Genomic DNA, 21,740 nt, shown 5'->3' with positions numbered 1-21,740 from the left:
TTACAATTTTTGTGGATTTAATACTCAAAAAATAATTTATTCGAATGCAATAAAATATAACACGCACAAAATTAACATAAAAACGTGACGAAAACTCTGTCTCAATCCGGGCGTTTTTATGTGCATCCTGAATTACATTGCACTTGGATAAATATTTTTTAAGTAATATGTTCGCAAAAATTGTAAAATGTTCTAATTAAGTTCGTCTACACAAATGTTGTCATGAGGATAGAAACAGTGTTTTATTTACTCTTAACATTAACCTTATTAGCACATTAAAATTAAATAAAACAAGTGAAAACAAACAATTGACTGAGTTAATTGTTGAAATATCATGCATAGTCAGTGTTGATTTCTTTATCACATAACACATACAAACATGTGACATTAATAACTGATATTCAAGTATAGTACATACGATAAAATTTCCGCCTAATTGGCGCCCTCATGGATAAACAGTGATGTTTACGAAAAAATGTTTCAAACAAAAGTTGTTTATTTTTTTATAAGGAATATTTTTTACATTTAAACTTTTGTTCTATCTCTAATGGATTACAAGATGGGTCCTACGGACCCAAGACCCAATGGACCTATAATGCTCATTTACGAACTCGACCTCACTTTTTACGTCCTGAGTACACTGTAAAAATTTCAGCTCGATATCATTTTTCGTTTTTGAGTTATCGTGTCCACAGACGGACGGACGGACGGACGGACAACCGGAAATGGACTAATTATGTGATTCTATGAACACCTATAGCAAAATATTTAGCGTAGAAACAATATTTTTAAGCGTTACAAACTTGGGACTAAACTTAGTATACCTTGCATATTACATATATGCATGGTATAAATATCATGGTAATAATCACAGTTGTTTATTAGGTTGTAAAAACTTCGTAAAAAAAGACGACCTCTCAGGGGAGCGCCTAACCCTCTCTTTTGGGAGGTAGTTGGCGATTTTAATCAGTTTTTTACAAATTAGAAAAAAACTATGAATCAAATAAAAAAAATTCAACCAAAAGTTCTAGCTGATTTAATTGTGAACATTTCTGTTTTTTTTCGACTTTGTATCTTCAAAATAGACCGAGACATGCCAATTTTAAAATGGAATTTTTTTGCTTATTCAATCACATCAAAAATTATCCATCTTGTAAACCGTTAGAGATAAAACTACAGTTTAAATACAAAAGTTATTCCTTATAAAAAAATTCATAACTTTTATTTGAATCGTTCTTTCGTAAGCATAACTGTTTACCCGTGAGGGGGCAACATATCTCAGGGGAAGTCATTAAGTGTATGTGGTATTAATCTAGAAAACCCATTTTTCTCGCATGGTCAATTGTATGTTGCCTGTTCCCGTGTTGGAAAACCATTTGCTCTGTTTGTTTACGCGCCAAGTAGACAATTTGTTTTTGAGTAATGTTACAATAGTATAAATATTGACATTAATATTTATACGATACAAACGTCACTCAATTGTTTTGCTTTCCCGGAACCCTTCTACTAACACTTGAACTTTATGGTATGGTATTAAAGTTCAAATTGACTTTTAATTATTATTACGAATCTTCTGTATGGGAACATAGAAAAGTGTTGTTTTTAGACTTGTTGAGGCAATTTTAAAATTTTTCTCCCCTTAAGAACCATCCTCGTACTTCAAAAAATATTATAAATAAATAATCAGCGAAATCGGTTCAGCTGCTCTCGAGATTTGAGCTTAGCAACACATTCAGCGATTCATTTGTATATTATAGAATAACACTATATTTTTCTCATAAAATACAAAGCATAAGATTTATATTTAGTGTATTACACTAAAATAACAAGAACATACGTTTTATTAAATAATATAAATAATGAGGTACATATTATTTTATAAATTAATATTATAAATCATAATGCAGCATTAATATATTAAAGTAAATGCAGGTTCATACTTACAATTAGATGTGTAAACAACATAACATATTATTATTATATATTATGTTGTTATAATTTAATGTAGACAAACAAATTCATTGATTACTTACCTGAAACAAAGAGTAATCAATTAATTAAAATGAATAAAATAAAATTGTATTATTAATTCAATATAAGTAATATAATAATAACATGAGAGTGTGTGGATTAAATTCACTTAAAATAAGCGATGTTTATATTTCAGTACGTGTATAGTTTATAGTATAGTTAGTTTATAGTTCCTGATACCTATTTTATAGTTTTAGAATTGTCTATTGAAAATGTTGAAAGTAATCCGCAAAATCACTTCAGCATAAAGTCTTTTCTCAGAGGATTTTAGGTGAAATTACTGATCCAATCGTTTAAGGAACCTTTTTGTATTTTTTAACATTTGCTTATAATTTTTTCAATTTTAAGAAAATTTTAAAAAATTGGAAACAATTTCAATTTTGTTAGCAATTATTTTTAGAGTACTTTTGGTACAAAAAATACAAAAATTGGATATCTTTGACGGTTGGACGAGTAATGTCGGAGATCGACAAAAACCGTGGACAAATATAAAAAAATTACACAGGTCTGCGACTAAAAAACTGCCTAGGATTTTTTTACATTTTCTTATAGAATTTGCCCTTCCAAAAACAGGAAAAATAGGTAACAGGATATTAGTAACAACATAAACTAGTATTATGTAGTATTTTATAGTAATATTATATAAAAGTAGTCTTAAAGTAATATTATTGCACAATAAAAATAAATTAGCTTCGCTTCCAGTGATTGGCCACCCCGAGAAACTTTAAAACCTGGGGAGAAAAATTTTATCAATACTAATTTGGTGCCGCCAGAAAAATTTTTGTTGCCACCTCTCCATATCAAATTGGGGTTGATGAAACAATTTGCAAAATCACTGCAAAAGGATGGAGACTGTTTTAAATATCTATCTATATCTATCTGTCAGAAGCAAAGTTGAAAGAGGGAGTTTTCACTGGCCCCGACATAAGAAGGCTTTTAACTGACACCCTCTTTGTGGAAAGTATGATTGGGAAGGAAAAAGAAGCTTGGGTATCGTTCAAGGATGTAGTACGAAAGTTTTTGGGAAATAATAAGGATCCTGACTACAAAACCATTGTTCAACTAGCAGCATACGAAGCTCGAGGCTACAAGATAAGCCTGAAGGTCCTTTTTTTACACTCCCACATAGAATATTTTCCTGAAAACTTGGGAGCACACAGTGAAAAACAGGGGGAACGGTTTCACCAGGATATCCGCGATATCGAGAGACGGTACCAAGGAAGATGAGATGTCACTATGCTTGCAGGCTACTGTATAATTTTTAATAAAGGAGTGCTTTTACCAATTTTTTGTGTTTGAATTTGCAAAAAAAACTTACGTGATAGAAAAAAAATGCCCATCACTTCTGAAATCAGCGCATTCTAAAACATATAATTTAGTAAAAATATCTCATGCAGCTGACAAAAAGATTTTTTTTGCAGACCTGTGTTATGTGACGATATCTCAGAAACATTTCGCTTGGTTGCTTAATCGATAAGACTTTCATACCTTTTAACTGGAGAGCTGTGGGTTTTTTTGAGTACATATTTAAAGCTCATTGAAAATATTAATGTTGATAACTTGCGAATGTGTCGATGGTGAAATCGACAACCTGGCTGGGAGGGATTGGATAAAGTGCAAAAGATTTATTTAATTTTCCCAAGAAAAATATTTTAAATCATGAAACTATGAAGTGAAAGATTGTTTTTAATTTATTGATGGGGAATTTTATAATTGTTTAATTTAACTGCGACACAGACATGATTGATCACATAAAATTATTGAAAATAAAATAATAAATATTATGAATATATATTATTGATAAAAATATTATAATACCTACACATACAGGGTGGTCCAAGTTACAACAGCAGAACTTCATTAAATGGTAGATAACATTAGCATAATGACAATACCTTAATAAAATTACAGTCTGGAAAGCCTCCTTTACTAGAGGGCGGTGAGGTAATTAGTGAATACATTTTTTGTTATTATTTTTTTTCAGAATTAACTGAAATTTTTGATGGAGAGACTCGGCACAGAACAAAGAACCACAGTAGTTCAATACATAAATACAACATAAATTAATTAATTTTTGTTTATGTTTGTTTTTTTTTTCTTCGTTTTTTTGAACTTTTTATATTTTTTGTCATTTTGAATATTAGAATTGAGTTTTTATTTTTACTGAGAGTTATGTAATAAGTCTATTTTTACTATATAAAGAAGGGCAAGCAGGTCCTTTAGACAAGATAACCATTATAATTATAATTATTTTTATTATTTGTATAAGCAGGCATTTTTGCCAATGTTCACAAAAATAGCCTTTTACTTCCAAAATACATACTGTATCCAGCGGATTTTTTCGGAAGTGAATTTTTATACTATTTTCCCTGCTGTTATAACTTGGACCACCCTGTATAAAATAAAAGAACAGATATAATAATAAATGACGATTTTATTTATTATTATATAATTAATTTTTTTATTATTTATATAATATAAATAAATGTGTTATAATAATAATATTATAAATTATATTCAAAATATTTATTTAACATTATATTTATTATTAATTTTATGAACTAATAGATAATGAATTTTATCTATTGTATTGTAAATTATGCATATTATTTACTATTTTATGTTATATTTATTTGTATATATCTTATTTTAATAATTTTGGAAAATTTTAAATTATTAAAAACAAGGAAAATAATTGTAAAATAGATAGTGCTTTTTATACAACTAATACACTAGACAGTTTAATATGACGTTATATTATTATCTATATATTTTAATTTATTAACTATTTTTTTAAATGTTATTTATAGATAGATAATTATCTTCTGTCTGTTTGCAGTTTGTACCACGCAAAAACTATTACTTATAGATTCTGAATGATTAGAATCTACATGTTTTGAAACAAATTTTTACTTAAAAAATTTTAGCTACAAAAAGTTCAGAAGTCCAAGTTAGTTACAAATTATATAGTAAGGTAAGATGTAGTACCAAGAGTACCATATCTAGATCCATTTTCTATTCTACACAGATAATGCTGCCTATGACATAATCATTACATATGAAGATAAATTTGAGCTACTTGTTGATTATCCATGCATTTTTTTAAATAAAATGGAAATATCATGAATTAGTATTTCATAGTAGAAAGTTTTGCTTTTACTTTTTATTTATTTACAAGTTGACTATTGATTTTTGTGATCTAAGCCTCCTTACAGGCTAAATCATAATTTATTGGTGATACTTTTGTTATGGCATAATTTACTTTTAAACGTAACGTAAAATGTAAAAAAGTTTAAAAAAACGGTCCGTAATGTACTACGAATCAATCAACGTGTTGTACCACGGATTCATGATAATAGATACGCACTTAATTTTACCATAATTTTCTTCTTTGTTATAATTAATTCTCATTCACGCCAAATCAATAAAAAGTCCAATTGCGCTGTTGCTAGGCGCTTTTAAAAAAGGATGTCTGTAAAAGAGGTGCCTCTGTGAATCTTCAATGTGTAAATCTCACATAAAATATATGCGATGAAAGACAATCTGTGGGAGTTATTCTAGATACATTTGAATGTGACTAATGGCATATTATGATGTTGAGCCATGGAACACACATACCATGCTTCATATATTTTTATTGATAGTTGTTTAATATTTAAATACTCAAAAAACAAGGTATTACACCTTCTCTTATTGTCCGATTTGATTGTAACAGCTAACGGATGATATACAGAAATTTAATATATAAATATAAATAAATGAATATTTAATTGATATCAATTTATTTTGATTAAAAAATAGCATAACAAGTATAAACATTTTATTTTATTTTCTATTTTTATTTAGTAAAACACTACTATTAAATAACTAATTGTAACTATTAAATTTATTACAATTATTGTTATAACATACCTACATGTATATGTATACTTGCGGACAATAATGTTGCAACACAATCTATGTATCAGTGTGTTTTAATGCCACCAAACATATCCGATGTACAGGTATATGTTGCAATTTATTATCGGCAAGACACATAAATACACATGCAATGAGAAGATTGTGAAGGTCTTGCTGTTCAGTTTCTGCTTCATTAAAGAGAATGAAATAACTCGTTAATTTTCCAAAAAAAAGCATGATGGGTCATAAAACTTTTTCATGATTCTTCATGTGATTCTTGGTGGCTAAAATGGCATCCACTTTACAATACACCCATCAATAATTCGATAAATTCGGTCGCATATTAAATACATGGATTTTATGCCATGTATATATGAAATATTTCAAAGTATACTAAGTTTAGTCCCAAGTTTGTAACGATTAAAAATTGATGATACGAACAAAATTTTCATATAGATGTTCATAAATTCATCTGTCCGTCTGCCTGCCTGTAAACACAATAACTCAAAAACGAAAAGAGATATCGAGCTGCATATTTTATAACCTACTCAAAACGTAAAAAGAATTGAGTTCGTAAATGAGCAACAAAGGTCAATTGGATCTTGGGTCTGTAGGACCCATTTTGTAAACCGTTAGTCTTATAAAAAAATAAAAATCTTTTTTTGAAACATTTTTTCGTGGACATTATTATTTACCCGTAAGAGCGCAAATTAGGCTAGAACAAATATAATACTAAAAATTAATTTAATTAATAGTTGTGATGGGCTGGTGTAGTGCATGGTATATGCATGAAGGAGATGCACTCAGCCTCTGAAAATAATTGAGGAGGTGATAAATGAAATTATCAGCGGAAAGGTGGTAAAATACATATATGATGTCACAATGGGCTCTAGAGCCTAAGTGTGTCCTTCGTGGAAGGCCAATATAACCTAATCTAACCTAAATATAAAATAGTGACTCTTTTTTTACTTACTTGACCTAAAAAACATACGATTACATAATCAACTCTTTACATGGTAATTCAACAATTAACTCAGCCAATTGTCTGTTTCCATTTGTTTCAACTTATTTTTAATCATTTAAAAAAAAATAATTTTTTTACTTTAATTCTCTTTTTAAAAATCTCAAAATTCGTATGCTACTGATATTGCCAAACATATTTATTGATAAAACTTTCTAGTTTTGGATGCCATGAAAAGAACAAACAATTTTCACGACAGCTTATTGAAAAACTAACAAAATGCAGTGGACCGACTTAGACAATGGGCCTAATTCGACAACTTTCCACTGCATACATACAAATATATTATATACTTATTTATATAATTTAATTAAAATTAATTGTTTTTTTAATAGTCATTTTTTATTACTAAAATAGGTATTATATTATGTTATTATTAACAAATTATAAGGTTTTTTAATTATTATATTACTATGTATTCATAATATTTATTTTTCATTAAGTAGATGAATTATACATAAAAATATTAATTTTGTTTTAGTATTAATTAAATAATTGATATATTGCATATTGTTTTTACTAAATGTATTTTATAAAAACAATATTTTTTATACTACCTCTTATCTAAGGTAGTGCCAAGACAAGTTTAGACTTGTGGTTGAAATAATTTGTACCTTATTTTCAACTTTGATGATGAATTCTGTTATAACTTCATTAATGTAGACGAAAAATAAGCTTTGGTTTTCGAAAAATCGTAAGCTAAATATTTAAACAGAATTATCAATTTTCTATATTTTGAAAATTACTCCAGATATCGAAAAATTGTATTCTTACTTTGCGTCTTATATCGTCAAGTTATAACATAATTCATAAACCAAATTGAAAATATCAATTTTTTAAATTTGTGCCCCCACTCATATATCCTTAAACCGAGACGTATATTTTAATTAAACTTGAGTGATACCCACCCGCTTCGCTGGGCTTAAAAGTAAGGATTGGTAAAGATTGCTCTCGCTTATCCCCTTTCTATAACACTCGAAACAATGGTAAGGTTACGCAGGTAAAATATATGTATGGTTTTCTATTTTTTTAAATGTATAATAGTCGTAATTATTCATTGAGTATATCAAAAAAGATGGCCGTATTTTATATTGACTATTTTTACAGAAATCTGTAATTTATGGTAATGTCAAATGACTACTTGTCAAATTAAATTAATTTAAAACATTTTTTTTTATTAATATATCTTTATAAATTTATCATGAGTTATTCTGATATATCAGCTATAATGCTGTACAGTTTCATTAAAAACCATTCGCTAGTTTTAGCGTGAAAGCGTAACAAACAAACAAACATGCTTACTTTCACATTTATAATATAAATAGAGATAGAGATTATGTCTACTTACAATCTTAAGCATATATAAAATGATTTAGGTGTTTCGGAACGTTAGAATGACCAATGATCAGTAACTAAACAGAAATTGTTTATATAAGCGCACTTTAAAATGCAAAAGTAAAGAATTTGCGGATGGAAAAACGCTGAAAAATGAAAGTTTTCCATATAACATGTTCAAGAATCGATGGATCCGTATTTCTAAACTTCTAAAATTCTCTTCTCTTTAGATTAAACAGATACGTATATTATATAAATTATGTACAATAACAAAACTTCAATACGTAAAACTACATACCATACATATACTTATTAAATTAATATTTTGATTGTAAACAAAATAATTAAATTAATTCTATTCACATTCTATTTATAAATATTTATTTATCTGAGTAATATACAGAAGTACGTAATAGGTGAGTATACAAAATTTATATAAACAAATTTGTTTTTTTTAGTCCAATCAACCTATGAAGAACGGAATTTTAATGATAGTCATACTCATAAGGCACCTATTAGATAAATTTTATGGATATTCGAAAAAAAATTTTGCCAAATACCAGCATTAAGGTAGTTGTCGTGGTACAATATATATATATATATATATATAAATATTATGGAATATGCGCGCTGTAAAAGTATACGAGCTTATAGCTAAGTAATCCATAATATTTAAGCAAGCCTGTACTCGTGGAGACGTTACACATACCATATTCATGTGTACGTATACAACACCAATCCTAACACTCTTCTGTCTGACTCGCTACTATGTATACTCGCTACTAGTTCTTTCTGTCTGACTCGCTACTATGTATACTTGCTTATAAATTGTTGAACTTTAAACCATTTTTTAAAAATAACTAGACGGGCAAACATTTTTTTTTAATTTTTTTTTAGAATCGATACAAAGCAATTAATAGACGATACAAATCAATTGTTAGTTTTTGGAAAATATCTGACAGTTTGTTTTTTATAAATTACTAACTGATGCAAAAGTATAAAGAGTGTATACCATACATGTTAAATATCGAACTTTTAATTAAATTTATCTCGGATTTTAGACGGTCAATCAGATTCAAATTTTAAGGGTAATTGTATAATTATGTCTCTAGTAAGTACACAAAAATTTAGAATTTTCTGACGCTACTCAAATATCGCGACAACATTAATACAATACATACAGTTTTTATTTTCTTAAAGAAAAAATTTGCAGACAAGTGTAAGAACGCTTTCAATTTTTAGACGCATTAATAATTCGAAAATCATTTTTCATTTTGGAAAAACTCAAATTACATTTTTTTTCGACTACGTAATTGTAGGTTCATTTGGTGCTCGATAAGTCGATAATACTCAGTTAGATCAGATAAAATTTTTAAATTTAATCTTTTCGAGCAAGCAAAAACCAAATATTTGAAAAGGGTGGGATTTTCCAGGCAAATGTAGAGAAAACAAATCTTATATACATATAAAAAAAAATGCTTTGTCCTGAAGACTGACAGATCATTGCACAGCCTAAACCGTTGATCGTAGACTTGAAACTTGGAGAGTGTGTTCTTTGTATGACGTAGGCATCCGATAAGAAAGGATTTCCCCCTAAGGAAATTCTATCCCTGAGGTGGTAAAATGAGAATGGGAATTTCGTATATGGAAAACCATTGTTAATAATTTTGTAGACAAATATAGATCAACTTTTGCATGTTTGACATGTTACTATAGTTTTTAAACTTCATGTGGTTTATATATATTCACAGAGAATTTTAATTATTCTTCTCACAAGCGGTATGTTAGGAATCATTATTTATAAACTGAAAGTTTGAAAATTTATTTTATCGTTGTACGAAATATTTGAAACAATTATATAGCTGTACGTTTAAGGTTTTAACCGGCAGAAAAGTCGAGGTGAAAACCATTGAAGTAAGGAATTTGAATTATTTTAAAGGAAAAATAGTAAAATAGTTTTTTTTTTTTTTTTTTTTTTTGTAAAAAAATCAAATATCTTAAGGCACAATTCCACTGAAGCAACACTGGATGACATGTGGCTCAATATGGTTGTCAAGTGTTGCTTATTGTAGGTGTGCGACAACGTAGCACAAAATTCAATGGAATTTGTCCAAATTCCATGCTGCGTGCTACAAGCCGCATCGATCCGTTCACTGTTGAATAGACGACGACACTGTGTTCAACTTGTAGCATGCGGCAAGGAAACATATTTTTTGTCGCTTGTGTTTTCCCTATATTTCTATTGAAAGACTATATGTGTAGCATACTTCAATGTGCTACACGCATGCTACATGTTGCCTTAGTGCAATTTTTTCGATATCTGGAGTAATTTTCAAAATATCGAAAATTGGAAATTTTGTTTAATTATTTAGCTTTCGATATTTCGAAAACCAAGGCGGATATCGAAAATTTTATAATAAGATACAAATAATTTCAAACACAAGTTAAAACTTGCCTTGGTGCTCGTAAACTATATATGAAAAGGGACCTAAATATTGTGTATAAGATTTTTTATTCCAAAACTTTTCTTTCAAGAAAACTTGTTCTTTTCTTTTCCAAAACGAAGGAAATTTTTTGTTTGAAAATTACACATTTTTATAACAAAATAACGGCGTAAACAAATTTCTAAGGGATATTTTTTTAATTTGTGTTTAATTCTCTGCTTTAATTGGGCTATTAAATACAAAATTAGTGTGTGCTTGAATGGTTATATTGTACTTTGCACCTATATTCCAATTGTACTCAGAATCAGCCTCATTAACCTTATATCAATTAAATATCATGGATAGATTATTTAAGATAAGTTTTAATCAATATCTAACATTTAAATAAAAAATTAGAAATAATAGGTGTGCTGTATTAGTAGTTGGTAACTTAGTGACCGTGGGCTCATAAAGAAGCGAAATTTCTTTACTTTTTTCTGAGGATTTATAAAGCAAATTAGGTTTATTTCCGATTCACGTGTTTTTCCACTAATTTTCTTTTGCCTGGCGTATATATTTAAAAAATAGTTATTGACAAAGCAAAATACGTGAAAAAATCATAGCAAAATTAATATGGTAACATCGTAGTCTAAAATTAGATCTTTATTATTGTAACTTTTACAATATTTTCGAGTTCTCTCTCATGTGATAGGTCTCTGTACAATTTTTAGTTTTTTCGGGTACGGAACATTAAATTCGCACTTGAAACATAATTAAGAATACTCTCCATTAAATTACTTTTCAAACAAAACCAAAAAAAAACAAAATCGGTTCATCCGTTTAGGTGTTAAGATACCACAGACAGACAGACAAACACACAGCGATTAAACTTATAACACCTCTTTTTTTATTAGTTCGGGGGTTAAAAACACAAAATTCGAGTACTATTATAATAAATAAAAATAGTACAATATAAGGTGAAGATATCGTGGTTGCCTTGGCTATGACACACCATTCAAAGAATATCTCACACCGTTACGTGACGATTTCTGCCAGTTTGCTCACCATGGCAAGCCGTGTTAAGGAACTTTCTTCCAATGTATAACGAATAATGATATAAAGATTTATTCGTTAAAAACATATACAGTCAAACTTGGATAAGCGAGAGTTCAAGGGGGCACAATCTCATTTTCGCTTATAGAGGTTTCTCACTAACCCGAGTTTCTCGCTAATGCAGGTACATGGGTAGCGTTTCTCTTTTATATAGGTACGCAGCAATAACAAGTCACAGCAAGTACGAGTGTAGTAAATATGTAATATGATAAAATGACTGTCGCTTATAGAGGCTCGACTGTCGCTTATAGAGGTATAGATAAGTAGCAGTCTCACTTACGGAGGACTATGAGGGAAAAACAATTCTCTCTTACAGAGGTTTCTGTTTCTCGCTAATAGAGGTTTTGGGAATTTAAAATGACGGTTCCTGGCTATTACTCTCACTTATAGAGTTTTCTCACTTATCCAGTTCTCACTTAACCAGGTTTGACTATACATAAAATTACTAGCTATTGAAAGAAAATTGACAATCGCTCTCTTTAAAGGTACTGGGAACAAACAAAACAAATATCGAAAACTTGATTTGCATAAAATGGACACTCTAGGCATGATTAAATCTCATTTTTGTCTATTACACCAAATAGCAAACAAAAATAATAGTGCAAATTTCGATTGATTATGAACTTGCGGTCTATTAGTTAGATGCAATGCATTCTAAATATAATAAAAACATATAGATAAATAAAAATAAAATGACATAAAGGGTCATACTTTAATTATATGAAGGTAATCATAATCACTAATAATCATAGATGTTGTTATTATGTTATATTTGTTATAATTTATATACTTTTAAATGTATTTTTTATTCATTCACAATATATTAATTAAACATTATTATTATTTTAAGTTGTTTATTGTCTAGACATATATTAAAACAACTATCCTCGTATCGTACCAATACTGTACAAGCCATCCACTACTAGGTGGACTAGGCTTTTGAGGGCCAAACCAATAACTTTCCAAAAGTAAATTAAATATATTGAATTCATTAATCAAATTATAAAGATTTCCCAATTAAAATGATGTTTTTAAAATGTCATGGTAGCCAATTTTGAATAGCGGCCGCTTATAAACTTAGTCACGCTAAATTTGGCTATTTTTGTCCCTTCCTCTTTTGCCACGTTGCGTTACACTCTTTCTGATCCCCTTACAAATGTTACATCACGAAAGCTAGGCTCTCGGCCCTATAAATTTTGCACATTCAACACAAATGACTGTCTATCCTGGCAGAAAAATAAAATAAAAAATTAAAGAAAAATTGTTTGATGAACTTCGAACGTGCGTAAGTTAAATTTCTTTTGGACCCCTCCTCTTCCGCCCTCTTGTCATACTAAGCGATATACCTCCCTCAAGTATGATAACGTATTTTATGAACGATCCCATAGCAGAAATGTTAGCAAAGGTTATGTCTTTTCATTACAGATTCGCGTTCTGCATGACAAAATACATATGTTAGAAAACCGACCTCGAGTTTCCCATATCACTTGAAAATTGTATGAGAGATTTGAGTTCTCGGTCTAGGTTGGGTCATGGTTTCCTAATATCGGCCTTAGAAAAGTTATTGTTTTTTAACCATTTGAAAACCTTTGAACTACTAACCCCATGCGATAGATTTTGCCAATGAAAATGTAGAAATTTAGATCAAATTTTAAAATCATCAATTTGTAGTCAAATTTTAAAATTCAAAAAATATTCTGAAAACCATTTAAAACAATTGGTGGCCAAATATGAATAGTCATAAACTATTCTGAATATCATTGAAAACCATTTTGCTCCAATTTAAACTTCACACAGTATTTGTCCAAACCGTTGAGTTTTCGAAAAAATGTTTCAAACAAAAATTGTTAGTAATTTGATAAAAAAACATTCTTGAAATTTGACTATATCTCTTAAAAAATTTAATATTTAGAGCAATTACAAAAATGTATGGATGTATCATTCAAACGTTTCATAAACAGGCAAATACAAGCAACTACAAATTCTTGAAATAATGTTCATAACAAACGCTCTTTTCCGTTTCCAAATCTTTCTTCAAAGAATTTTGTGCAAAAGTTAAAGCGTGGCCAAAAATTTGGTCATTACAATTCGGACATCTCAAAATGTAAATATTTCCGATGATTTTCAATTTTCTGGTTAAAAACAATAAATTTCTATCAAAATGTTAGTTATTATTGAGTATTAAATGTATCTGTGTATCTGTAAATCTTTATCTGATATTTATCTATTTGTACAATACTGATCTTATACACTTGTTACACATAAAACCAAACTAAACACCACACCTTAACTAAATCAATATAACATTTTTTAATACTTATCTTCTTAAGTATTTCAAATTTTATTTACATATTTATAAAATTGTCTTTTATTAACTAGTATTGTGTATGTCGCAGCCAACTAGCTTAATAAGCCGTTTAATTAACCGAGTAGCTTTTTTACAAAACGGCGCCGTTCAACTGGCGGCCTGAATAACTTCAACCATTCAATGAAAGAACTAGGAAAATGACTTGGGTCGATAATTTTCCACTAGTTGGCTAGCCCTGCTATTTAAATTTAGTTTCATTTTCTGCCACCTGGCGCTGAAAGCCACACACTGTCAATATGGCGTCGGTATAAGTAACAATATTGTTGAGTATAGTGACAAAAATAATATGAATTTAGCTGCGGCTGACTCGAGTACTAAGAAAATTATGTTCGAAAATTTGTTGGTTATGACGAACAGCAGCAAGGTAGGTTTATTTTATTTACATAACCGAAATTTGTTTCATATATTCCCACGGATAAATAAATTATGTATTCTATAGACATATTTTAATTATAGAACACTGTTTTTCCATTTTATTAGGCTACATATTGTATGTACGTATCTTAATTTTGAATCAATGCTGGATCTCAGAATTTTAGAGGTTATGCTGAAAAATATTCAAGGAAAAATTGTTGACAGAAGAGCTTCAGAACTGTTCAGAACTTCATAAAGGATTTTCAAACATTATTTTAAAATTTTGATATGCTCAAAAATGTAATTGTGAGCCCCGTTTTTCAGCTTTTAAAATGGCTTTTTTGGAATTTTTCCAAATATTAAACTGTTAATATCTCGAAAACGAAGAAGTTTACGAAAAAATCACAAAGAGCCTGTTTGACATTAAATAACCCATAGAACCTAGAGTAACTTATACTTGATTCAAAAAAATGTCATTTAACTGTTTCTGTGGGGTGGGAGGGGGGACGAGGCGTGTGCAAAAATTGGACCAATGGGATTTCGGGCAAAATCCAGAATATTAATCTATAAGCTTTTCTGATAAAGAATCAATTGAAAAATGCTGTACTCATATTTTGCACACTCAATCCCATACAGTGCCCACTCTAAATATAAATAATTCAATTTTTAAAAATTTAATGGTTATTTGAAAAATTAATTTTATCGTTCAGTAATCTTGCTATTTCAAATAAACAATTTTTAAAACTTATCTGCTATGTTACTTATTCGAAAATACAATATTATGTAGCTTCATTTCATGGCCCTTGTGGGAATTGTTGCATCTATTATTATTAATGATAGGAAAAATGATACACTATAATAGTCCAGTTATTTTGCTGAAACTACCTCTCACAAATTTGGAACACAAATTTATTTCATAGGATTTTTGGGAAGAATTTGTACTTTATATACCATAAAAATCCATGAAATTGAGGAATGGGGTATAGCTCCTTCCCAAAAAAAAAAGGATTGCTATAAATTTTATTTTTTTCAAAATAACAGCTGACCGTTGAATTTGATATTTAAATTTTAGTTAACTCAGTTTTTATCAATTTTTTGTGACTTTAATTTATTTTTAATACGTATTTTGATCAATAAAATATTATATTCCATTATTTAAATTTATTGTATCACTAGCAGATACCCGTCCTCTTTGCTAGGCAATTTCTCGTTTAAAAACAAAGACTAACACGTTATAACTCTCACTTATCCTCCTTTTCTTTTTTGAAAATGGAGTTTTGCCCATGATACTCACTGACATTGTAACTTTCTATAGGTCCAATCATTAATTTAACCTGATTTTTATACTTTTTGGATCAAAATTACCTTACCCACCGAGTTTCATCAAATTCCAAAACTAAAATTTTTTTGCTTTTTTCTCCATTTTTTCAAAGAGTACCCCTTAAAAAAATTGCAAAAAATCGAGACATTTTTTTTAATGTCCAATTTCGATGAAACTCAGTATATAAGGTAATTTTGAACCAAAAGGTACAAAAATCGGGTACATTTGATGACTGGTCGAATGGTTTTTGAGAAACGGGCTAAAATCAAACCAAACATTGCGATATCTCAGAAACTCTGCATTGTAACTTATTATAGGAGAAATAATTTTTACAATCGATTAAGTAGTGTTAATTCAAAAATAGCGGAATCATACAAACTATCATCCCCTTTTCACAACCAAAAAACTAAAGAGTTTCATATAAACATGCCGCTCAAATTTGACCATTTTAAAGAATGAATTTTTATGAAAAAAGTAAAATAAACTTTTATTTCAAACCATGAGCTCATATTCGCCATGGGAACTGATTCTAGCGCTGTCTGGTGGTAGAAAATAGAATCTGTTTATGACAAGTCAAACAGTTCCCATGGCGAATATCTAAGTTTTATATTTCTAATTTCAAATTGTTTCATATATTTCGTACAACAATAAAACAAATTTTCAGAGTTTCAGTTTATAAATAATGATTCCTAACATACCACTTGTGAGAATAATAATTAAATTTCTCTGTAAATATATATAAACCACATGAAGTTAAAAAAAACTATAGTAACATGACAAACATGTAAACGTTGATCTACATTTGTCTATAAAATTATTAACATGGGTTTCCCATATACAAAATGCGCATCCCCTTTTTACCCCCCCCCCCCTAGAAGTAGAATTTTGGAAAATCCATTCTTATCGAATGCTTATGTCATACAAAGAACACACTCTTCAAGTTTCAGGGCTTTACGATTAGCGGTTTAGGCTGTACAATGATCCGTCAGCCATTCAGGACAAAGCATTTTATATGTATGGATTAGTTGTAAAAAACAAACTCAAAAATGATTGCTAAACTATTTCTCGCCTCACCAGTCTTATACTACCTTAAAAGCCCATCAAATAAACTAAACCAGAACGTGGACGGCGAACAGGCACATTTATACTACAATTGTTTAAAAATTCTGTTATTATCTATCTAAATAAAAAGTGTAACAAATAAATAAATTAATAAAATGTGATAAAATAAAAAATATTATTAATTTATGAACAACTATATCTATTAATAGATACAAAATTATTATGTTAAGGTTATGTCGCTATAAATGGTCATCAAACGTACACGTCTATTAAAAAGATTCACTTTAGTTTATAAACAACATTAAATTATTTATTTGTTACGTTTAAATACAATAAATCAAATCAAATAATTATTAAATAATTACATGTCTTATATTTAGAAATAACAGTAAAGTGAAATTATTATGCATCCATCGAGAATCGAATTATGGGCCACTTATTTTTTATTTACTTAAACGGGCAACACAAATCTTAGTTTAGGGATGGAAAATTAACCATTAACCCCACGTTATGTTTATGAATTTAAATTTGAATTGTAAAAAATTGCTTAGATTATGTAGGTATAGCACATTTATGAATGGTATAATATTTAAATGCTTTCAAATATTAATAAATTTAAATAATATATGTTATAAATTTTAGTTTATTCATAATCAAAATAATATATAAATTAAATTTGGATTTTGTAAAAATATGCGTAATTTGTAAGTTATGTTTATGAATTTGACATTTAAATTTTAATCAACTCAGTTTTTATAAATTTTTACTATGACTGTTTCCCGTCTCGTCAATGCTAAACTACCTTAATACAAAAATTTAAATTAGATTAATATTAACTCGAAATTGCAAACGTTAATAAACAAGGTCCTATCTTATCAATTTGCGGAAACTTTGGTACACTGTAAAAACAATGAAAATAAATTAATTTATTTTCAATCTACAAATAATTGAATATTCTAAGCGACTATTTTGATGATAAGGGAACCAGTATTTGTTAAATATTTCTTGAAAGCTTCCTATGTTACTTTATAAAATTATTGTTATTTTTGGAGTCGGTGTCAGTCAAGCTAATGTAGCAAACTGTTCTGTCAGAGTTGTTTCCTTGGCTGACATTAACTTATCGTAACTACGTTATATTATCGTAATTTTTTTATTTTTTAGTGCATATTAATTTGTTTTAGAAAAGTTTTTCTTTTGAAGTCGGTTTTCATTTTGTTAAAAGTTTTTTTTATAAGTAATTAGAAAGTAACTTCTGGTCCTAACCAAAATTTATCATACAGAATATATTATTGAATTTTTTTAACATTTCTTGGAAGAACAGGAGATTGCAAAATGAGCTTTACTTGTCTTTTTTGTTTAAGAAAATATGATTTAAGCCGATATCTCAAAAACAAATCAAATAATCGTGGTATGAAAAGGGGTTACTCCTTAAGAAGATTGCCACAAATTGGAAAAATATATGATTTTGTGAAAATCATTTTCCATATAGTTTTCTAAAAACTACGAAAAGCGTAATCTCGAAGCATTTTCAATCGATATCTTAGAAACTTGCCGCTAAATCGCAAAATAAACCATATTTTTGGGTAGAATACGTTATAGTTATATTCTATAAATTATGTTAATTTTCCATAATAAATTATAATAAATAGTTTCAGTATTTTCAGAAAACATTTTAATTAGTATATTATTCCTTAATTTAAAAAATCATTTCTTTAAAAGACTCTTAAGTGAGTTGCTTGTTGTTATAAAAATAGACTTAATTATAAAAATTTTTATAAATATTTATATTTAAAAAAATATATAAACATAAATATATTGACTTCTTGATTAGGAAAGATATTTACTTCCTGTAAATTATAAATCTAATAATCAACTTTCCAATCTTAACATTTCTTCATACTACATAGTAAAATGTAATACGATTAATATTAATCATATTTTATTACCAGTTAGTCAATATTATTAAATTTGTAAGTGTTTTTGATGTAAAATATATTAATTTATTTTATAAAAACAAATGACTGAAAAAAAAATTGAAAAATTTGAACTCATAAAATATAACAATGTTTTGTTTTTGTATCAGACATTTATTATTAATTATTTTGTGTTATATGGTGGTGGTCATATGTCAAAAATAAAATATTTAAGTGCCCTTCAATACATATGTGCAAAATAAATAAAAACACAACACTTACTGCCATTGAAAGCTGCCAGCAATGCCCTCTCTTAAACGATCTTTTAACGAACGTTGTCGTGTATGTTGTATTTGTGTTGCCGACACACAATCACCATCAAGTTCATCACCACTTGATGTTGTTGATGATGCCATCTTTACTTTAAATTTATAACTAAATTATACAATCATAACAATTTACTTTTAATGTAGGTTATGTTTAATTTTTAATTATTATTTGTAATATAAAAAAAATGTTATTATTTATTTCATTTTCATTTATTCACATTTTTAAAGCACTTGATAATATATCAAAAATATATAAAATCACAAATCACTTGTTTTTATTTGAAGTATAATAAATATATTATGTTTTATTATTAATTATAAAATAAATTGTTTGGTCCTCCTCTTTTAGTAAACACCACTTGATATCATCAGTTAAATTAAATATATAGCATAACTATACTGATTCGGATGACTCTGATGTGATGATGAATCTAACTAAACATCAAACATTATTAGTATTAGAATCATTAATTCTATTTGAATTAAGATTTTAATTTGATTCAATGTCAAATAATTATTTATTAATTAATAAAAATAACTGAACATATCACTATCTACAACTATTTGTTACACGTAGATGTAGGTATATCTGTAGATGTACGTACACAGAAATAAATTCATAAGTCTTCACACCAAGCTACTTTTCATGTAGACTTAGTGTAAAAATTTTAGTAAATAAATATATTAAATAGCTTTCAATATTTAACAATAAGTAATAATAATCAGTGTTTTCAACATGTTTATAATATGTACATGTATAATGTTTTATGTCTTTTTCATAAATATTGATTCTATCAGAAACTTATACAAATCATAAATTAAAAATGGACTTGTCCATGTTTTTAAAATCATTAAAAAATTATAATATTTATTGATTTTTTTAAAACACGATCTTAGAGTAATTAAAACTAAAGTTGTTAAACTTTAGTTTTAGTAATGCTAAAGCGGATAAAAAAATATTTAAGTTGGTAACTTCGCTGATATCTACTTTTATTCAGTTATGCGTTTGTTAAATTGTTATTAGGCTGAGAATACATATGCTACTTTAAGTAAACGCAATTATGTGAGACAGCTGAGAGCAAGAACTTATATCATAAGGTCATAAATCCTTCTATGCCAAGGCCGAGGCTATACTTTGTACTGCGCATCACTGCTTCAGCTGCCTTTCTCTCGAACGAGAGGAAAAAACTAAAAAAGACCTGATGCGCAGTACAAAGTAGTAATGTTATGCGCAGTACAAGTTTGCTTATTATTTGTGTAGGTAATAGGATTTTTTGATTGATCTGGTGTGCGTCGAGTTGATATGAGTCGAATAATTATCGGTTTTTGTTTGGCTTAAACTTATTTTAATCGGTCAATCAAATTCATACATTGAACGAATATCCTTGGAAAGTAATTTGTAATCAAAATATCAATAAATTAGAGCTTATTGCTCTTACATTTTAAATATAATTTTTTCATGAGATGACTAACTAACTCAGCCAAAACATTCCACCCACATTAGATCAACTCAATCATTTTAATAATATGATTTTGTTTTTGGCTTCGACTTGTAAACTATCCTACGAGATAAATTTAGTTTTGTTTCATTGTCAGAATTTATTGTCCACGAATCTACCGTAATCTTCCCAAAATGTGATCGATATCAGTAGACAGATCGATATCAGAGAGATTTTATATGAGTTTTTAGTAACAATTCCATTAAATTTTGTTATTTTTTAAAATATATTTTGTTTCTGCGAGTGGCTATGTTCCAAAAAATGGACCCCCAAACATTTCTGATATGGAGCTCCTTAAAAGCTAGCTACGCCACTGTATACACCACGGTTTATTATACCATGTAGTTTTATATGAAATACATCAAGGTATACTACAGGAGTTTTTAAAATACATTCCCGGCTGTCCGGCTGAATGCCTGTCTGTCGCCATGATAGCTCAAAAACGAAAAGATATATCAAGCTGAAATTTTTATAGCGTACTCCGGACTTGAACGGTTGAGTTGGTAAATTTGGAGCATGGATCAATTGGATTATGGGTGCGTAGGGCCCATCTTGTAAGCCGTTAAAACAAAAGTTTAAATGTAAAAAATGTTCCTTATCAAAAAATAAACAACTTTTGTTTGAAACATTTTTTCGTAAACATCTCTGTTTACTATTGAGCGCACAAATTACATTACAACATTATATAGTATGTATTATATGGGAATATCAGTTATGTGTGTGTGTGACACCACAGTCGTGTTATATATACACGCCTGTGGTTATCTAAGAGTGACTATCGTTCTTTATTTACATGACGACAAAAAAACAAACGATTGGGTAATCAACACTCCCTATACATGGTATTTCAACTCAGCCAATTGTTTGCTTTCATTTTTCATTCCGTTATCTTATAGTGTATACTCCATTGACTTTAGAGTTATATACTGAGTGTCTAACTTTTAAGCGTGCCAACATCTGAGGTAATTGCTTAGGTATAATGCATTGAAGATTCGTACGAAAAAATGTAAAGTGATACGTGATAAGTAGTTTTTTAAGTCAAAAAGAGAAGTTCAGTGAAACCACGATGTT

General features: G+C 28.4%; 1 protein-coding gene across 1 annotated transcript in view; it reads right to left on the bottom strand.

Annotated features, from left to right (window-relative positions):
* The window catches only part of LOC123305750 (TLD domain-containing protein 2), a 146,013-nt gene extending 126,715 nt beyond the window's left edge, over positions 1-19,298 (bottom strand). The window contains exon 1 of the mRNA XM_044887558.1: positions 19,124-19,298. Coding sequence (XP_044743493.1) covers positions 19,124-19,257 — 134 coding nt within the window. The 5' untranslated portion in view covers positions 19,258-19,298. The remainder of the gene's footprint in view (positions 1-19,123) is intronic.
* Between the last annotated feature and the right edge of the window lie 2,442 nt (positions 19,299-21,740).

Source organism: Chrysoperla carnea, chromosome 1 (assembly GCF_905475395.1).
Source record: "Chrysoperla carnea chromosome 1, inChrCarn1.1, whole genome shotgun sequence".
NCBI lineage: Eukaryota > Metazoa > Arthropoda > Insecta > Neuroptera > Chrysopidae > Chrysoperla > Chrysoperla carnea.
This window is presented reverse-complemented; position numbering and strand designations above follow the sequence as displayed.